The sequence below is a fragment of the Lissotriton helveticus genome, chromosome 8, assembly GCF_964261635.1.
Source record: "Lissotriton helveticus chromosome 8, aLisHel1.1, whole genome shotgun sequence".
NCBI lineage: Eukaryota > Metazoa > Chordata > Amphibia > Caudata > Salamandridae > Lissotriton > Lissotriton helveticus.
Window position 1 is genome coordinate 1,521,884,386 of NC_136069.1, and position 20,206 is coordinate 1,521,904,591.

At 51.2% G+C, this 20,206-nt stretch overlaps 1 protein-coding gene across 2 annotated transcripts in view; it reads left to right on the top strand.

Annotated features, from left to right (window-relative positions):
• Positions 1–2,093: 2,093 nt before the first annotated feature.
• The window catches only part of GAB2 (GRB2 associated binding protein 2), a 555,459-nt gene continuing 537,346 nt past the window's right edge, over positions 2,094–20,206 (top strand). Inside the window, exon 1 of one of the 2 annotated variants that reach the window (XM_078658492.1) lies at positions 2,094–2,494. In XM_078658492.1, coding sequence (XP_078514618.1) covers positions 2,423–2,494 — 72 coding nt within the window. In that variant the 5' untranslated portion in view covers positions 2,094–2,422. The remainder of the gene's footprint in view (positions 2,495–20,206) is intronic. The other variant, XM_078658493.1, reaches the window with a different exon arrangement.

Sequence of the window (20,206 nt, forward strand, 5' to 3'; positions counted from 1 at the left end):
TGAACCCGCTGCTGTCCCTGGTGCTTGAACTTTAGCTAAACAGAAGAGCGTCACTCTCTTTATTGACTCCAAATATTTTTAGGGTGTGGCCTCTCTTTGAGCTCTTCTGGATGCAGTGAAGCTTCCTTTGTAAAATGCTCTTTTAATGGCAGAAGAGAGTGCCCTCACCCCTTATAAGCGGTCTGGGGAGACCCTCAAAGGCCCAGCCCAAGCGCATTTGGTGAAGCATCCATGAATCTTGGCACAAGTGTGATACGAGCCCTTAGGGACTGACTAAGACATGCCCAGGTAGATAATGTTAATGTTAATGAGACTTATTGAGTGCACAAATATTTATTTATTTATTTTAGAGGTTTTATATAGCGCTGGCTGGACGCAGGGGTATCAGAGCGCTTTACATTTTTGAGACAAGAAGGTCAATAAGACAGGGAACATACATAGCACCAGTGTATATATACAACATATAAGTCTCCGCCTGACAGATTTCAAAATGATAAATATGGGAAATAAGCACACCAAAATGTGGAAGAAGTGATAATCAAAAATATCATAAGGCACAAATTGAAAAGAGAGCCGGAAAAATTGCAGAGTCAGGATAGGGAGGTTAGTGGTCAGTTAGGTTGGTAAGGAAGAGAGAGGGCGGGACAGAAGTGGGTGGGGTTGGAGGGGATGAGGGCTGAGGGTGGACAAGGGAAGGGGGGGTGCAAGGAAGAGTGAAGGTGGTAAACAGGGATGGGGAAGTGACAAGGAGGAAGGGCGAGTAAGGCTGATAAAGAGAGGGCGGATGCATCTAGGGTCGGACAGATGTGGCCGGTGGAGGAGAACAGATAGGGATTAGGGTCCCCAGTATTTATTGAGGAGGTGTCTTGGCGCTATCGACTGCAGCATTCCCCACAGGAAATCAGTTCTGGAAAAGCCATGTTTTTAACTTTTTTCTAAAAATAGTGAGGAGGCAGCTTCTCTGAGCTCGACTGGTAGCGTGCTCCACAGTTTTGCGGTACCGTAAAAAAGTCTTCGGCCGCCCCCAACCTGTGGTGCGTATTCTTGGTACTTTCGTCAGTCTTGCGCCTGAGGACCGCAACTGTCTGGACGGTTGGTACCAGACAAATAGATTTTTAAGAGATAAAGGTCCTGTGTTGTTCAGAGCTTTAAATGCTAAGCAGAGAGCCTTAAACTCAATTTGCTTACCCACTGGAAGCCAGTGGAGTCGGCGAATTTTCTTGGAGATTGAGTTATATTTTGGGATAAAAAGCAGCTTCATGGGAACAGACAGAAAGAAAGGGGAGGTGCTGCTCCACTCCAGGTTTTTAATTTGGATTCGGCGATTTGCAATCTTGTATATTCCATGATAAAATAGGAGAGCAAGTCCGAGAATTTAAAGGTAAAAACGTGGACTGGAGCAGCCCATCACTCATGGACCTGGGAAATGGGGCAGCTATCGCTTCCTGGCTTCATTATTATGCTGCTTGCCCCTCGCAGCTGGGTTTAGGAGGTGTCTCAAGGGCAAAGGCACACAAAATGTCCAGCCTTGTCATTCCTTTCAACAAATCATTGTTTTCTGAGCGCATGTCGAGCTGGTTGGATGGGACAAAATGAAGACTACAAATCCCACAATGCACTGAATTGCTCATTGATAGCCCTTGGCTGGGAACAAGGTGCATCTTGGTAAGCCTCCTCGCATTTTTACGCATCTCTCATTTCGCCCAATGCAACAGAAATAGTGCATTAAAACCTTTGCAAAATTCCTAAAAATATTAATTTGCCCACAATTCCGTGCTTATATAATGGTAGTGTTTCCACAGAGGGAGCTGTTATCTAAGAGGAAATATATCTGAATATTTCCAGGAATGCGTAAAGAGCAGGCGCTGACTCCTACGGGACGGGGTCCGCCCTGCGCTAAGTCCCACGGGACGGGGTCCGCCCTGCGCAAGGCTCCCCAGGGACGCAGCCCTGCGCGTGTTTGTGTCTTTAAGAGTCTCTCGCTCGCTCCGGCCTCCCCGGGCTGGCTGTGGGTGTGGTGTGTGAGGAGCCCGTGCCTGGGAAACAGAGGAGCCGTTTCCTGCTTCCAGCGGCAGCTGGGGGCTGAAAGTGCCAGACAAGAGGAGACAGTATTCGGCAGCGCTGTCAGAGGCCAGCGCTGCGCGTAAAAATACAACCCAAGGGAGACACCCCCCGGGAGGGCTCGGTGCAGCGCTGGACTGTCTGCAGGGCGCGGCGCACGGAGGGGCCAGGGTGGCTGGATCTGACAGCAGCGGTGCCGGCTGCATCCAGGGACCGCAGGAGGGTGCTGTGTGGAGCCGAATTGGGTGGATTGCAGGACGGACACTAAACGGAAGGAAGGACCCCTTTTTGTGACCCCCGAAGCCTCGTCGGATGCCTGTGGATTGCTAAGGGGAGACGCACGCACCACGGAGCCTGCACCATGAGCGGAGGGGAGGTGATCTGCTCGGGGTGGCTGCGAAAGTCCCCGCCGGAGAAAAAGTTGCGGAGATATGTAAGTAGTGCTGGTGGCGCGTGGCTTCTGCAGGCGGTGGGGACACCGGTCAGTGGGGGACTGAGTGTTCATCTGGCTTTCAGAGAGGGGTCGGTGGCGGGGAGGTGCTGGTGGTCTGCTCGGTCGGATGCCGAGGGCTGGTCTGTGGCGCTTTGGCGGACTCGTGGGGAGCGTCCCCTGGATCTGGTGGTCAGGTGTCTGTCCTTGGGGGGGGGCGCTGCCCCCAGTGTGCAGGGGTTTGTGTTGGTGAAGCGCTCTCTCTGCTGATGGTCTGTAACAAGGAACACAACGGAGGAGGCGGCGGTGTGCACCTGCCACCTGCCAGCCAGGTGCACAGCTCCGGGGAAAGTAAACAAGGGGCCGGCGTGTGCGGCGGCGCTGACAGTGCGCGCAGCCCTCAGTGTGTGCGCAGCTGACAGTGCGCGCAACCCTCAGTGTGTGCAGCTGACGGTGTGCGCGCAGCCCTCAGTGTGACAATGAGTGCGCAGCCCTCAGTGTGTGTGTGCAGCTGACAGTGCGCGCAGCCCTCAGTGTGTCAGCTGACTGCGCGCAGCCCACAGTGTGTGACATTGAGTGCGCAGCCCTCAGTGTGTCTGTCTGCAGCTGACTGCGCGCAGCCCTCAGTTTGACCATGAGTGCGCAGCCCTCAGTGTGACAATGAGTGCGCAGCCCTCAGTGTGTGTGCATCTGACGGTTCGCGCAGCCCTCAGTGTTTAACAGTGATTGTGTGCGCAGCTCCCGGTGCGCGCAGCTATGTGTGCAGTCTACAGTGCACCAAACGCAGCCATCAGTGTGTGACAAAGACTGTGTGCGCAACCCTCGGTGAGTACAGCTGACATTTCGCGCAGCACTATGTGCGCAGCTGACAGTGCGCTTAGCCCTCCGTGCATACAGCTGACGGTCCGCGTGTTTGGCAATGACAGCAAGAGCAGCCTTTGTGCGCAAATTACAGTGCGCGTAGCCCTTGGTGTGTGCAGCTTACAGTGCGCGCAGCACTTGGTGAGTGGAGCTAACATTGCGCGCAGCCCTATGTGAGCAGCTGCCAGCGCGCGCGGCCCCTCGCAGTGTGTACGACTGGCAGCAGGTGCAGCTTCGGTTGTGCAGAGTTGATATCCCGCACACCCCACAACATGTTCAAGTGCAGTGCCGTGCATGCATCCATCAGTGTGGTGAGTAAGGGGGGCATGCAACCCTCGGCGTGCAATGAATACAATACAGCTGTCAGTCTGCAGGGCCGGTTCTGCAGACGCCCCTCGGTGTATGGCATTGTCAGTGCACTAACTGTGCATGAAACTCTAGATGCTCTACTGAAGTGCACACATCTCCCCTGCTTTACAGCTGATAGGTCCTCAGTCTGTCACGCTAGTCGTTCACAGCCCTCAGCGAGCACTACTGCCAGTGCACACAGCCCTCAATATGCACCACTGCCAGTGCACACAGCCCTCAATATGCACAACGGACAGTGCATACAGCCCTCAATATGCACAACTGACAGTGCATACAGCCCTCAATATGCACCACTGCCAGTGCACACAGCCCTCAATATGCACCACTGCCAGTGCACACAGCCCTCAATATGCACCACTGCCAGTGCACACAGCCCTCAATATGCACAACGGACAGTGCATACAGCCCTCAATATGCACAACTGACAGTGCATACAGCCCTCAATATGCACCACTGCCAGTGCACACAGCCCTCAATATGCATAACTGACAGTGCACACAGCTCTCAATATGCACAACAGACAGTGCATACAGCCCTCAATATGCACCACTGCCAGTGCACAGCCCTCAATATGCATAACTGACAGTGCACACAGCCCTCAATATGCATAACTGACAGTGCACACAGCTCTCAATATGCACAACTGACAGTGCATACAGCCCTCAATATGCACCACTGCCAGTGCACACAGCCCTCAATATGCATAACTGACAGTGCACACAGCTCTCAATATGCACAACTGACAGTGCATACAGCCCTCAATATGCACCACTGCCAGTGCACACAGCTCTCAATATGCACAACTGACAGGGCATACAGCCCTCAATATGCACAACTGACAGTGCACACAGCTCTCAATATGCACAACTGACAGTGCACACAGCTCTCAATATGCACCACTGCCAGTGCACACAGCCCTCAATATGCATAACTGACAGTGCACACAGCTCTCAATATGCACAACTGACAGTGCATACAGCCCTCAATATGCACAACTGCCATTGCATACAGCCCTCAATATGCACAACTGAAATTGCACACAGCTCTCAATATGCACCACTGCTAGTGTACACAGCCCTCAATATGCACAACTGTAAGTGCACACAAGCCCTCAATATGCACAACTGCCAGTGCACACAGCCCTCAATATGCACAAATGAAATTGCACACAACTCTCAATATGCACCACTGCTAGTGTACACAGCCCTCAATATGCACAACTGACAGTGCACACAGCCCTCAATATGCACAACTGACAGTGCACACAGCCCTCAATATGCACAACTGATACGGCATGCAGCTGTCATTGTACAACTTGGAATGTAGGCCTCGCTTTGTTGCACTGATAGTGTTCGCAGCCCGCAGTGTCTTGCGCTGATAGTGTTCACAGCCCCCAGAGAGCACCACAGTCAGTGCACTGAGCCCTCCGTGTGTGCAACAGCTGACAGTGCAGGCGGCCATCAGTGCACGGTGCACCAGTTCTGAGAGCGCACTCGGCCCTTGGTACTGATCTGTGACAGTCGGCGGTGCCTTTAGTGAACACGCGCATGCGGTGCACAGAGCCCTCACAGCGCACACGCACAGTGCGGCACGGCAGAAGACACGCACATTCATTCTGAGTAACCCGTCTAAGAGTGCGCACCTCACAGGCGCAGCAGCAAAAACACGCACATGCCTCAGTTACGACTGCCAGCGTTACACATATCCTTAACATGACAAAGTGTGACAGTGCACCCAGCCCTGCGTGTACAGCGGAGCTGTCAGTACGCAACATCGGTACAACACAGCATAAAACCTGGGAGTGCACACGCAACGTACAAAGGAGCCTGGGAGTGCACGCAACCGTAGTGTGCATCATAAGGCCTACCAATGCACGCCGCATTCCATGTGCAAACATCTGCTCACAACAGTCGGAGCACACATCGCACACAGCGCCCCAGGGCACAGCAGAATCCCTAACTTTACATATTTCATTAACTGTGCAAACAGCTGCACACTGCAATCTGAGGTCCCCGTAAACACGCACACACTGTGCGTGCATCACGTACAACACTAACAAAAAATACACGGCCCAAGTCATTTCAAAACAGTGAAGCCAGACTGGGTGTGCACCAGTTATTTAAATGCACAGCCCTGCTCATGTGCACAGCCCTGCTTGTGTTTGTGTAACAGCGCATAGACTCCAAGTACGCGTCTCAGAAGCAGGCAGCCCTCTCAGAGCAACACCCTGCACTCTTCCAAGTGTCCCCCTCTGTCTGCAACAGTGTACCGCACACAGGCTTCTGTGCAGTGAGGTCTGCCTTACACACAACCCCACCCCGTGTTCCTGAGAATGCTCGTGCACTACAGACAGTGCTCGGCGTGCAGCAGCACACGTGGGGTCAGGAGTGTGCAGTGTGAATAGCGCTCTTCGGTTCGCGGCTCCACTTTCTCTACACAACTGGCACGCGCAGGGCTTTAAATGGACCGATACTGTCATGTGTGTATCCGCCGTGTGAGCAGGTACTGTGCCGCGGTGTCTGCACCGTGCACAGCCTCGCGAGCAGATAGCGTGCACGCCCCGTGTGCACATACTGTGCCCAGGGGTCTGCACCGTGCCCAGTCCCAAAAGCAGCCATAGTGCGGCACCTGCACTGTCCCACGTGCAGATAGTGTGCGCGCCCCGTGCATGGATAGTGAGCTCGCCCTTGGTGCACACAGTGTGCGAGGCGCATGCACCGTGCACAGCCCAGTGACCAGCAGAGTGACAGTGTGGCACGGCGCTTGAGCAGACAGTGTACTCTCCCCGTGTGCACAGAGCACGCCGTGCACCCGCAGCCCCCCCAGGCCGGCCGGGGCGGGGCCGCTCCTTTCATCTCCAGCCGGCCCCGCCCGCGCCTCCCCTGGGCCGCCCCGCAACTTGCACCGGAGTTCGATCGACTTTTTGAGTGGAGGCGATCCGATCCCTGCAGCCAGTGGTTATAAATAGCCGAGGAGGGGGGAGGGGGGGTGCACAGACAACAATAGGAAGAGGAGCAAAGGCTGGGCGTGGAGGGAGGGACGGCACTGCGGAGATGAGAAGAGGCAGGGCGTGGAGGGACAGGAGTGTGGAGAGGCTGGGCGTGGAGGGACAGGGGAGTGAGGGGAAACAGCATGGCGTGGAGAGACAGGAAAACAATAGGAAGAGGAGGAGAGACAGGGCGAGGGACAGGACAACAGGAAGAGGGAAGGGAAAGGGCGGGAATGCAGGATGCTTGGACCGAGGACAAAGGAAGAGTTAAAGCACGCGGGGTGTGGACGGTGATGGGCATTCGGCATAAGCTGTGAAGATGCGGGGGAGAATGTGATGAGCATAAGCAAGGGGTGATGACACGACAACCGTGGGATGAGCAGCATGAGCATAGCTAGAAGGTACAGGGGTGTAATTAGACGAGCTGCATAAGCAGAACATTAAGACATTGAATAATAAGATGAGCTGCATAAGCAGAACATTAAGACATTGAATAATTAGATGAGCTGCATAAGCAGAACATTAAGACATTGAATAATAAGATGAACTGCATACGCTGGGCATGAAGATATAGGTGAATAATTTACAGGTGAATAATTCGATGAGCTGCATAAGCAGAGCATGAAGATATAGGGGAATAATGTGATGAGCTGCATAAGCACAGCGCAAAGACACAGATGAATAATGCGCGAAGACACAGATGAATAATGCGATAAGCTGCATAAGCAGAGCGTGAAGACACAGATGTATAATGCGATGAGCTGCATAAGCAGAGCATGAAAGCACTGGTGAATAATTTACAGGTGAATAATGCGACAAGCTGCATCAGCAGAGCATGAAGACACAGATGAATAATGCGATGAGCTGCATAAGCAGTGCGTGAAGATGCAGATGCATAATGCGATGAGCTGCATAAGCATAGCATGAAAGCACTAGTGAATAATTTACAGGTGAATAATGCGATGAGCTGCATAAGCAGAGCATGAAGACACATATGAATAATGCGATGAGCTGCATAAGCAGAGAGTGAAGTCACAGATGAATAATGCGATGAGCTGCATAAGCATAGCATGAAAGCACTGGTGAATAATTTACAGGTGAATAATGCGATGAGCTGCATAAGCAGAGCATGAAGACACACACGAATAATGCGATGAGCTGCATAAGCAGAGAGTGAAGTCACAGATGAATAATGCGATGAGCTGCATAAGCATAGCATGAAAGCACTGGTGAATAATTTACAGATGAATAATGCGATGAGCTGCATAAGCAGTGCGTGAAGATGCAGATGCATAATGCGATGAGCTGCATAAGCATAGCATGAAAGCACTAGTGAATAATTTACAGGTGAATAATGCGATGAGTTGCATAAGCAGAGCATGAAGACACACATGAATAATGCGATGAGCTGCATAAGCAGAGAGTGAAGTCACAGATGAATAATGCGATGAGCTGCATAAGCAGTGCGTGAAGATGCAGATGCATAATGCGATGAGCTGCATAAGCATAACATGAAAGCACTGGTGAATAATTTACAGGTGAATAATGCGATGAGCTGCATAAGCAGAGCATGAAGACACACATGAATAATATGATGAGCTGCTTAAGCAGGGCATGATGAGAAGGGGAAAAGAGCGTGAGCAGGGCCAGAAGACACAGGGGGACATTGGTAAAACGAGCATAAGCAGGGCATGAAGTCACATAAGCAGCATACGCATAACTAGAAGGAACATGGGAACAATGCGATGGACGGCATAAGCAGGGCATTTAGACACGGGAACAATGGGAGAAAAAGCCTAAGCTGAGCCGGAAGAGACAGGAGAACGATGGGAAGACGAGCATAAGCAGAGCCCGAAGACACAGGGGAAGATGCGCTTAAGCAGAGCCTGAAGACAGAGTAACAATGGGAAGAAGTGCATAGGCAGGGTATGAAGACACAGGGGAAGAATGTGAAGAAGGGCATGAAGACACATGGAAACAATAGGAAGAAGTGCATAGGCAGGGCATGCAGACACAGGGGAAGAATGTGAAGAAGTGCATAAGCAATGAATGAAGACACAGGGAAAAATGTGATGAGCTGCATAAGCAGGGCCCCCAGACACAGGGGAACGGGGTGATTAGCAGAATAAGCAGGGCCCGAAGGCACAGGGGTACAAGTAAAGAGCAGTATAAACAGGAATGTGGGTTTGCATAGTTAGTTCTTGGACACTGCGCCCTGGTTACACCTCTATGGAATGGGGCACAGAGGAAGGGTTTGGCCTTCTGTGCGCTAGAATGAAGTGACGGTGGCACATTCTGTGGCGGTGAACAGAAGTGCGCTGGCGTGGGTCAACCGCTGTGTATGTGCCGTGCAGAAGTCCCCAAGTGCAGGCTGGTTAGCACCCACTTCCAGAAATGGTACTGTTCAGGGTGGGCAGGTCTCACACGGGGGCGGGTGCCTCTGAGCCTCAAATCCGGCAGCAATTAAATACTGACTGAGGTAGGTTCCTATCATTCACGTCCTTAACTTTAGAGACAAAAACACCGATTGATTACTAAGAAATGGTGGTAAAAACCTTTAAAGTTATCCATGCCTTCTGTAGTCCCTGGTTACATGTCATGTTTTACTTAATCTTGCATTCTCTAAGAGTCTTTGCGTTATCCAGGAACTTGTGTGTCTGGATTTTTTTCGTGCAGAACATTCCTTTTGTGTGTAGTGTGAACTGCACCCCTCTAGGGCCCCTGCGAGTTCAGGTCGTGAGAGGGGGTTTATAAAGGGTCATGCCTGAGAGCCCTGGAGTTGAGGCTGAAGGCGGTGCCAGTTTCTCACAGCGCCTGTCAGTGGGGCATTAAGGTGTTCCGAAAACGTGCTCATCCAGTCCTTGGCCTCTCGGCAGAGCGCACCGAGCAATGGTCACGTGTGCCAATTGTAATTGTGAATCTATGCAAAATGTGTGGAGATACTCAGCTGTCTAAATATTGGCAAAGTGAATATAACATAAAATGCATTGTTTGCAGGTGAGTGGGTACGTTCTGTGTGCAGGGGGATGGTGAAGTGAAGCAGGTTCAAGGAAGTACATGCAACAGAGAGTGACGAACAGGACAGAGAGCAGGTGTGAGTTATGTAAATGTAAATTTACAGGAATTTATATAGCGCAAATCACCAAGCGGTTTCTAAGCACTTGCTTAGGGAACCCGTCCTGGTATTCCCCTGTGAGATAACCCCGGCAGGGTATCCGCATGGTGAAAGCCAGGCATCCCGCCGCGAGGGGCCGTTGTGGAGATTAAGCAAGCTATTGCCCAGAGTCGCAGAGTGTGAACCCGTGAATCGAGTAGGCACCGGAGCGAGAATTGTCGAGTCCATGGACATTTTAGGACTCAAGACCCCGCCGAGCCGGGAATTGAACCCTGGTCCCGGGCTGACCTCTGCTTCCAGGTCTGCCTCCTCTAACCAGTGAGCCACACTTCTCCATTATGTTATGTAGATGAAAGACTTCAGAGGAATGTAACACACAAGCGAAGACTACTCCTCTTCCACAGACCTTATAATGTTTAATAAACAGTCTGGTGTTTTCAGAATTGAAACAGTTTCAATTCTAACTATTCCCAACAAAATCACTGATGCTACCCTTTTTTGGGATACTGCTAACAAGCACTGGATGTGGCATAACGACTAGAGCTGCCAACTTTGGAACTGGGGAACCATCCAGTCTCCTCGTCAGCTCAACATCCTGTGATCTTGGACAAATCACGTAATCTCCCTGTGCCTACCAAAATGAATGTGTCCTTGAGTAATGTAACTGGTGCTCACGTAAAGCGCTCCAATACCTTCGGGTGGAGTTCCCACTATATCAATCTGCAAAAAAAAACAAAAAAAAAACAAGGTTGGCTTCTTTTAGGTTCCTGTCCATTACTGTGTGTTAGGCTGGATGGAAGAACCGAAATCCCACAGAAAGGGACCAAAATACTGAGGGCTTGGTAGGGAAAGCACAAGTCATTAGTTTACATGTTTTAGGCCACACCCTTTTGGAATACCGTATTATAAAACCCGTGACAAAACAAGCATTGACAAAGTCAAAAGGCTGGTAGCTAACACCAGACTATTGGCTTTGCCAGTGCTTATTTTTTAAGTTAGCAACATGCAGAAAAGAATCTCAGCACACACTGTTCGCAGGAATCCACATATTACTGTGAAATATCTGGTCCACATCCAAGATATTGCTCTAGGATGTCAATTTTTTTAAAGATACTACAAAATGTAAATACCTGTAAACGTACTGCAGACATTATTCAAAATATATTTACAGTTCAGAAAGCACAAATGAAGCCCCTTTCTGTAACTCTGAAGTTTGGTGGAATCATAGATTTAAATACGATAAGAACAAATCATGGCACTACATTTGGTGATGTGCAAATGATAAATATTCGTGAAACCCGTTTTGCACACGGTATCATTTGTGTGACATATAGTTCTGGCAGTAAAAGTGCATATCTGTGTACATCAGTCTAGGGGCTAGTGTGATGTAAAATGTGCAGTCGGTAAATGACTGTGCACTGCCACACCTTGGTGTAAGTGGTAACACATGCTGACAGTGTGCCCCAAAGTGCCCCACCAGCTACATACCCCAGCTCACCACTCCCCCGCGGAGTGGGCATTGCTCGTTATTGGATGTAGTGTAGAAAACGAGGTGCTCTCCCACCCCCTGCAAGCGTCTCTCGTCCCCTGCAGTGTTTACACAGATCAGCTGCCGCAGGCGGGCCGCGTGCTCTGAAGGGCTGGCCCCGCCCCCTTGAAGTGACACGCCCACCCAAGGGCACAGGCAGCGAGCGAGCTCAGCCTCATCAGACCTGGGGACTGGCTGGAGAGGAGACCACAGACCAGCTGCTGCTGATAGGGACTCGTGCAGTGCAGGGCAGGACCCCTTCCCCAGATGTGCCCCACAGACCAGCTGCTGCTGAAAGGGAATCATGCAGTGTGGACTAGGAGCAGTGCACTGCTTCCCCAGCAGTGACCACACACCAGCTGCTGGTAACAGGGACTCGTGCAGTGCAGGGCAGAGCCGCCTTCCCCAGCAGTGCCCCACAGACCAGCTGCTGCTAACAGGGACCAGGGCAGGGCCCCCTTCCCCAGTAGTGCCCCACAGACCAGCTGCTGCTAACAGGGACTCGTGCAGGGCAGTGCAGGGCAGGGCCCCCTTCCCCAGCAGTGACCCACACACCAGCTGCTGCTAACAGAGACCAGTGCAGGGCAGGGCCCCCTTCCCCAGTAGTGCCCCACAGACCAGCTGCTGCTAACAGGGACCAGGGCAGGGCCCCCTTCCCCAGTAGTGCCCCACAGACCAGCTGCTGCTAACAGGGACTCGTGCAGGGCAGTGCAGGGCAGGGCCCCCTTCCCCAGCAGTGACCCACACACCAGCTGCTGCTAACAGAGACCAGTGCAGGGCAGGGCCCCCTTCCCCAGTAGTGCCCCACAGACCAGCTGCTGCTAACAGGGACTCGTGCAGGGCAGGGCAGGGCCCCCTTCCCCAGCAGTGCCCCACAGACCAGCTGCTGCTAACAGGGACTCGTGCAGGGCAGGGGCCCCTTCCCCAGCAGTGACCCACACACCAGCTGCTGCTAACAGGGACCAGGGCAGGGCCCCCTTCCCCAGTAGTGCCCCACAGACCAGCTGCTGCTAACAGGGACTCGTGCAGGGCAGGGCCCCCTTCCCCAGCAGTGACCCACACACCAGCTGCTGCTAACAGGGACCAGTGCAGGGCAGGGCCCCCTTCCCCAGTAGTGCCCCACAGACCAGCTGCTGCTAACAGGGACTCGTGCAGGGCAGGGCCCCCTTCCCCAGTAGTACTCCACAGACCAGCTGCTGCTAACAGGGACTCGTGCAGGGCAGGGCAGGGCCCCCTTCCCCAGTAGTACTCCACAGACCAGCTGCTGCTAACAGGGACTCATGCAGTGCAGGGCAGACCCCCCCCCTCCCCAGCAGTGCCCCACAGACCAGCTGCTGCTAACAGGGACTCATGCAGTGCAGGGCAGACCCCCCCCCCTCCCCAGCAGTGCCCCACAGACCAGCTGCTGCTAACAGGGACTCGTGCAGGGCAGGGCATGGCCCCCTTCCCCAGTAGTGCCCCACAGACCAGCTGCTGCTAACAGGGACTCATGCAGTGCAGGGCAGACCCCCCCCCCCCCAGCAGTGCCCCACAGACCAGCTGCTGCTAACAGGGACTCGTGCAGGGCAGGGCAGGGCCCCCTTCCCCAGCAGTGACCCACACACCAGCTGCTGCTAACAGGGACCAGTGCAGGGCAGGGCCGAGCCGCCTTCCCCAGCAGTGCCCCACAGACCAGCTGCTGCTAACAGGGACTCGTGCAGGGCAGGGCCCCCTTCCCCAGTAGTGCCCCACAGACCAGCTGCTGCTAACAGGGACCAGTGCAGGGCAGGGCCCCCTTCCCCAGTAGTGCCCCACAGACCAGCTGCTGCTAACAGGGACTCGTGCAGGGTAGTGCAGGGCAGGGCCCCCTTCCCCAGCAGTGACCCACACACCAGCTGCTGGTAACAGGGACTCGAGCAGTGCAGGGCAGGGCCCCCTTCCCCAGTAGTGCCCCACCGACCAGCTGCTGCTAACAGGGACTCGTGCAGGGCAGGGCAGGGCCCCCTTCCCCAGTAGTACTCCACAGACCAGCTGCTGCTAACAGGGACTCATGCAGTGCAGGGCAGACCCCCCCCCCCCTCCCCAGCAGTGCCCCACAGACCAGCTGCTGCTAACAGGGACTCATGCAGTGCAGGGCAGACCCCCCCCCCCCCTCCCCAGCAGTGCCCCACAGACCAGCTGCTGCTAACAGGGACTCATGCAGTGCAGGGCAGACCCCCCCTCCCCAGCAGTGCCCCACAGACCAGCTGCTGCTAACAGGGACTCGTGCAGGGCAGGGCAGGGCCCCCTTCCCCAGTAGTACTCCACAGACCAGCTGCTGCTAACAGGGACTCATGCAGTGCAGGGCAGACCCCCCCCCCCCTCCCCAGCAGTGCCCCACAGACCAGCTGCTGCTAACAGGGACTCATGCAGTGCAGGGCAGACCCCCCCTCCCCAGCAGTGCCCCACAGACCAGCTGCTGCTAACAGGGACTCGTGCAGGGCAGGGCAGGCCCCCTTCCCCAGCAGTGCCCCACAGACCAGCTGCTGCTAAAAGGAGACTCGTGCAGTGCAGCTTCCCTTACATATACTGTAACACATATCAACTGATGACCCTTGTTAACAGCAGTCACTATTGTATAACGACTATTATTAGAATGTAGGAACACCTCAGCGAATAAAAGTGAAATAAAGCAGTTGTTCAGTCTACGACTAGAAAAAGTGCGAATAGGGTAGTAAAGGAGCAGATTTATTTTTCAGAGAGGGTTGCTAGTTAAGCTGCTTTCGTATGCAGGGTGTACACAGTGCATGCCTAGAGCAGAATAACCCTTGCACGGCACTGCGCATGCGCGAGCTGTATTCCTCGATGGCTGCCTGGATCCTTCACGCTGCTGTGACCTTCCTCGACCGAGGCGGCCCGTGAAGGGTTAATGCCGTCCACTCACCGGGGGCCTCGTGCGTTTGAAGTCAGTTCTGCTTTCGTTCTGGGCGGGTGTTTCCCAAAGCTGACAGTTTGCTGACAGAGGCCCGGGCTCAGTGTAAACACGCTGCCTCCTGTCAGGGCCGGGCGGTGTTTGCCGTCTGTCTGTCTGTCTGGGGTGATTCGACGGGGCAGCTGCCGCCTCGCCGAGCAGCCGTGTGACCTTGGGCTTTCATTTTACCTGGGACCGTTGGCGCGAGGCAGGCTGTCCACTTCAGCACTGACTCACATGTTAAACCCCTGCATTAGTGCGCTGATTAAAAATGCATCATCTCACGGTAAGAGGCACTTAAAGCAACAGCACATGTAACAAATACGTCCAAAAAGTTGTGTTTACCATTCCTCAAACAACGACTAAACATATCGACACCTATTCTGCTGAGGACACGACCCCTCCTCTTATCCGTCCACACATCCTTCTCCCGTCTCCCCCGGATCTCCGTCTGTAGATGAGTTGTAGTATGACACCTGTGTAGTGTACTGTCTGGTGGCGCAGTGGACTAATGCATCCACTGTAGGGGCCTGTGTTTGACCTCATGGTCACAGGTTCTAATCTTGGCGGGTCCACTCATCCTTTCATCCATATAAGGTCGATAAAATGAGTACCATTGAGTTGGGTAACAGTATACATCTGTTATTCATCGCCTTGAGACCTTCAGGGTGATATGTACGCTTTACAAATGTACATGTTATGTTATGTGTGTAGACAAGGGACCACACAGGCCCACGCGAGTCACCGTATTTTAATGTATTGAGTATTTACTCCATTCAAGGTGTTTTACCTCTCCTTCTGGGGTGCTTATCTGCCCTCAAGCGAGCCCCACTTTGTCCCTCATTTAAATTCTCTTCTCTTCCTCTCCACACCCTGGGGCAGGGAGGGGTGTCCAGGGTCTAGGCTGTAAATCTTGGAGGATCGGTCTTGCAGGGTCCTAGGAGGGTCGCCAACTGGCAACAAGGCACATTCTGGGCAGTGACTGTAAAAGTTCAGGACAAAGAGTCAACATTCAGGACCAAAGTTACATTGTATGGACACATCTGAGGCGGTTGCACAATTCTAAAATAGTTGGACTAACAGATGTACTCCAGGCATCAGGGACCGGAGACAGACTTCTACACACCTAGCATGAATGATGTCTCCAGAGGCTGTGCTTAGTTGGTGAACATGGACTTAGAGTTCATAGGCAGTCGCAGCACTATTTTTCTTTCTGACTGTACTTTTTAGGTCGAGCCTGGGCAGCGCATGCCCTGCTCTTCGAGCCATGCTGTATTGGAGTATGTACTTGAAGCCGGCCCACTCTCCACCCATAATTGTCATTGGCTTGTGTCATTGTCCTTCGTAAATGCTGGCTTCTGATTCGTTATTAAGCTTATTAGTCCCTCCTTAGTACTGCCTTGTCTTCATTTGTATCCTCCCAGAAGAACTGGCCCTTTTACTTGGGTTGTTACACGGTAGGTCTTCTTTGGTTTGTAAGCACTATTTAATGAGTTTCTTTTACTGCAGGAGGGTCTGTCATGCGCAGTTGTGACCCCCGGCTTCTTTATTTAACTCGTAGCAAACGGGGAGCTCTTCAAGGGCTATGGGAGACAAAAGGGGGCAACTCAGCGATGCCTTCAAGCCTTTGGACTGCAATAGGTCTTGCATTTTGCGAGAGTTTAAGCTATTGGCATTGTAAATGACAATGCCCTTTATTTATGTTTTAAAAACCAAAATATAAATAAAAGGCTTTGTCATTTACAATGCCAATAGCTCAAACTTGCGTAAATGCGAGACCTATTGCATTGTAGAGGCTTGTTATCAGTGTTTCCAGACTTAACAAGTTATTTTTTCTCGAGAGAAGTTGCTTCAGAGAGTTCAGGTGTTGTTAGAGTGGTCGGTGCGAGATAGGGATGACATTGTGGAAGTGTTAGGTGTGAGACAGCGCAGATGTTGACGGGAAGAAAGTGCAGGCGTTGGAGAGTGACGGTCTGGCGAGAGTGTTGAGCGCCAGAGTGCTCTAATGCTGTGAAAGTGTTGGGTGCCCAAAAATGCTTTAGCTATTAGAGTGCTCGCGGAGCGAGACCACCGAGTGTAGCAGCATCAGGTGCGAGAGTCTCTGCACACAGCCAACATGTACAGCTCTCATATCCAGAGCGGCTCTCTTTAATACTGCATGTGTAAGTGTATTCGGTGTGAGAGTTGTACTCGTGTGTGTGCTGGGAGACTTCGACCCCTTTGTCCTGCCCCCCCCGCCCCCACACACACACCTACTCGCATACTTTTGCCCAAGCTATCGCGGGTAGAACTCTGAAATTCCATATTTACTGCAAAGAGTGCTTTTTTTTCCAGCAGACATGTAGGTAAGTCCAAAATCTGAGGTGCGCAGAGGACCGTGATAGGTGGGGGCTGATGGGCCAGAGGGTGCTAAGGGCACTTTAGCATCACCAGCAGCTGTGCCTGCTACTCCTTCCACCAGTGCCTAATTTGTAAATAAATAAAGTGCCAGGTTCCTCGCCAGGAGGCCACTGCAGCTTGCGCAACCCATTGCCCCTACCGACGCTGCCAGTGACAGTACCAACACAACTACTAACCATCACACACCTACAAGTTTGTCAATTTAAATAATCCCAGGCCCACAATGCTTCAACAATGGCTTGGGCTGCTGGTATTGTAGTGTAGTTCCTATTATCCCAATAGGCTCTGCGCATTGGAATAATACCTTCAATAGTATAGGCCTAGACCAGACGTTAACTAGGTCTACTACTGTCGATATTAGACTTAAAGTTTTGGGTTTGCCAGCTAGCTCAGAGTTCACTAGAAACTTTCTCGAATAGGCAAGGAGGAGTTGAACCTCCCTGGATAGACAAGAAGGGATTTAGTTTCTGACAACCATAGAACATGACAACTTTGCTCTCCCCTAATCAAGAGTGTATCTCTAGAGTCGTGTGAACAAAAGGCAATTTATTTTACTCAGTCAGTACGTGCATTCTTAGTCTCATCAGATTGTAGAGAAAAGGAAGAGACGGGCGTGTTCAATAAAAGATGTTATTTATTGATCAGTCTCTTTTCTCATACAAGAGAAATGGATCGATATTATTGCAATACTTATGGTTAAGTAAAGTGCATACATTAAAAGCAGAAGTATAAAATAATACTGTAAAAACATTGTGGTATATAAATAAATAATACCGGGACTATTTTTGACTAAATTAACAATAACAGATAGCTCAATAAATAAGAGGCAGGATCCGATGTGTCCGAGTCAAAAGGATTTATTCAGGCAAAAAGGAAGGGACTGGAACGGGACAGCCTGAAATAAAATGGAGAGGCAGCTGCTATGTTTCATCGACAGTGCAGCATATATATAGTAATACATTACATTACATTGCATACAGTAGGCGTAACATATGACAAACGTAAGATAAGAGTGAATGGGTGGAAAAAGAAAGGCGTGTACAGGGCGTACACTGAGACATGTGGTATGAACGTCACAAAAGTGTCATGAATGGGGCGGAAACATGGAGGGGGCTACTCGAGCAGCTGGGACCTTTAACCTAGTGGTGCGCGCAAAACGGGCAATGACGTGTTACTAGGGAGAACTGGGGGCTATGACTTCTGCACTAGAAGAGGAGACTAAAGTCTGCGGTGTCAGGACGACATGTACCTATATCATATCTGGTATCTGGTGTTTGGAGTACATGTTGATAGAATCCAAAAGTTATCAGGGCAAAGGCTACTTGACACTAAGGCTGGTGCATGCATCTATTCTACATGTATTGCGTGTGTTAGGAATATTCTATGAATATTAATACAGTATTTCTCTTACATGGAGACAGAAAGACTAGACCATAGCTGAAACTGTTGATGCAGTTCAGTAGCTTAGGAATGCAGAAAAGGAGGGCTGAACTGATAACCAGTTTAAAGCCCTCACTACGGTCTTCAAAATTCTCAAGACTGACTGTCCTGGTCTCTTGCGTCCTCTCCTAGAGCCCTACATCCCTCAGCGGGCCCTACGCTCCTTGGGTCAAAACTTGGTTGTTACCCCACGTATAAGGCTAAGCAGAATGGGCGGTCGCTCTTTCAGAGTCCTGGGGGCAAGGCTCTGGAACTCCCTCCCATCTCACATTCGTTCCATAACTAATCTGCTCGCCTTCCGCAAATCGATCAAAACACTTCTTTTTTCCCCATCCTAATTTCTTATTGCCTCTCCGTTTCATCTCCCCCTCTTGGTTTTGTTATAGTTTAGCGCCGGGACGCCTCGTTGCTGGGGCAGCTGTTCGCGCTCAATAAAACGTTATAACATAACATAACATAACATAACTAGAAGCATAACATACTCTTGGCAGACAGGCAGGCAGAGCCAGGCCGGGCCGGGCACTGTGCGGCAGGAAGTAAGTGAAGGGTCAGGGATGCAGGTGGGGGCTGCATCGCTCCTCGGAGAGGGTTCAGGAGACTGGAGCTTGAATCTGGTGTCCGGGCCCTTTTTGAGGCCTAGGGACGGGGACAATTCAATGAATTAACGTGCACACTGTAAAACGTGGCAACATAGGCCTAGTACTCGTTGCTTTCACGAGAACTGGAAACTGGCATACTAGAGTTGGACACAACTATGATTGCGTCTTTAATCGATCATGAGGGGGATACATGCATATCGGTCATGCACATATAACATAGGATGGGGAACACGTAGGCACATATAACATTGCAAAATTTACTTTTCCACATTCCCTCCTTGTGCCCTACGTTTCCATCAGGAAACATCAATATTCATGATACCATCTATCATTTCATATAGCATCATTTGCTCGTCTCGAATTGTCTTGGAACGGGACTTAGGACTAGGAATACAAGAGGTAGCACACATGCCGCAAATCGCAGGGCCACATTGTAAACAGAGGCAGCAACTGAATATAATCATTACTGCTATACCTAGGAATGACAATACTCTCCATCCCCAGGCAGATATTATACTCCAGAGCCAACCGGACCATGTCCAGGTGCCTGGATTCTGGTGTAACTGATGGGCAATTTTATGAAGTCTGGTTATAGCTGAATAAACAGACGGCGCGTTATTAGGAATGAAAATGCAGCAACTAGATCCGATGACTCTACAAGCTCCTCCCCTATCGGTCAGTATGACGTCAAGGACGAGACGATTTTGGAGCACAACAAAACGCATAGCAGATTGCTCTTCGGTTAAGTTACCTAGAGCGGAAGTAGTCTCATTCACTACTGCTTCAAGGGTTCTGGTTAACCTACGTATTAACTTACTATTCTGGACAGGTCCTATAAAGAAAAGGAAACCTTTATTGAAGTCTTGATATTGTTCTAGAGCAGTTTCAGTTTGATCGACAATTGGGGGCTCAGTCTCCCTTCTATGTCTAATGTGTACTAGATGCGTGTTTCTGTGATAATCAGATGGGGCTAGAAAAACTGGTGGCAGTAGGAAGGCAATGTAACATGTTCCATCCCAGTCTAGGGGCAGACGAACATATGCGGTCTGACCACAAACAAAATAAGAATGACGTGAGGCTTTAAAAATAGATTTCCCACTGTCACTATACTCGACCACAGTAGTACAATCACTATGTCCTACATGTGCGGAACCATTCTTTCTGACACATAATTCGCCTTTGACTGGTAGTACTGAAATAGCAGGCAAATCTGGAGTGGTATCGGACTGGACATTCAGGATCATGAAATTCGAGGAATAATTACCTAAATCATATACTTCATTTTCTAGATCTAACCCTGTTCTATGGGAAAGACCTTGCTTGTCTGGGAAACATGTTCGGTTCAGAAGGGACATATCAGTTGAAGATGACGTTAACGTGGACCATGCTCCACACGAACCATTATGTGAAAACGGATAAGGAAAGAGTGGCAGAACTCCCTTCGGTGTCTGGAAAGGGGGGAGTCGACCACACACCCAACAATTA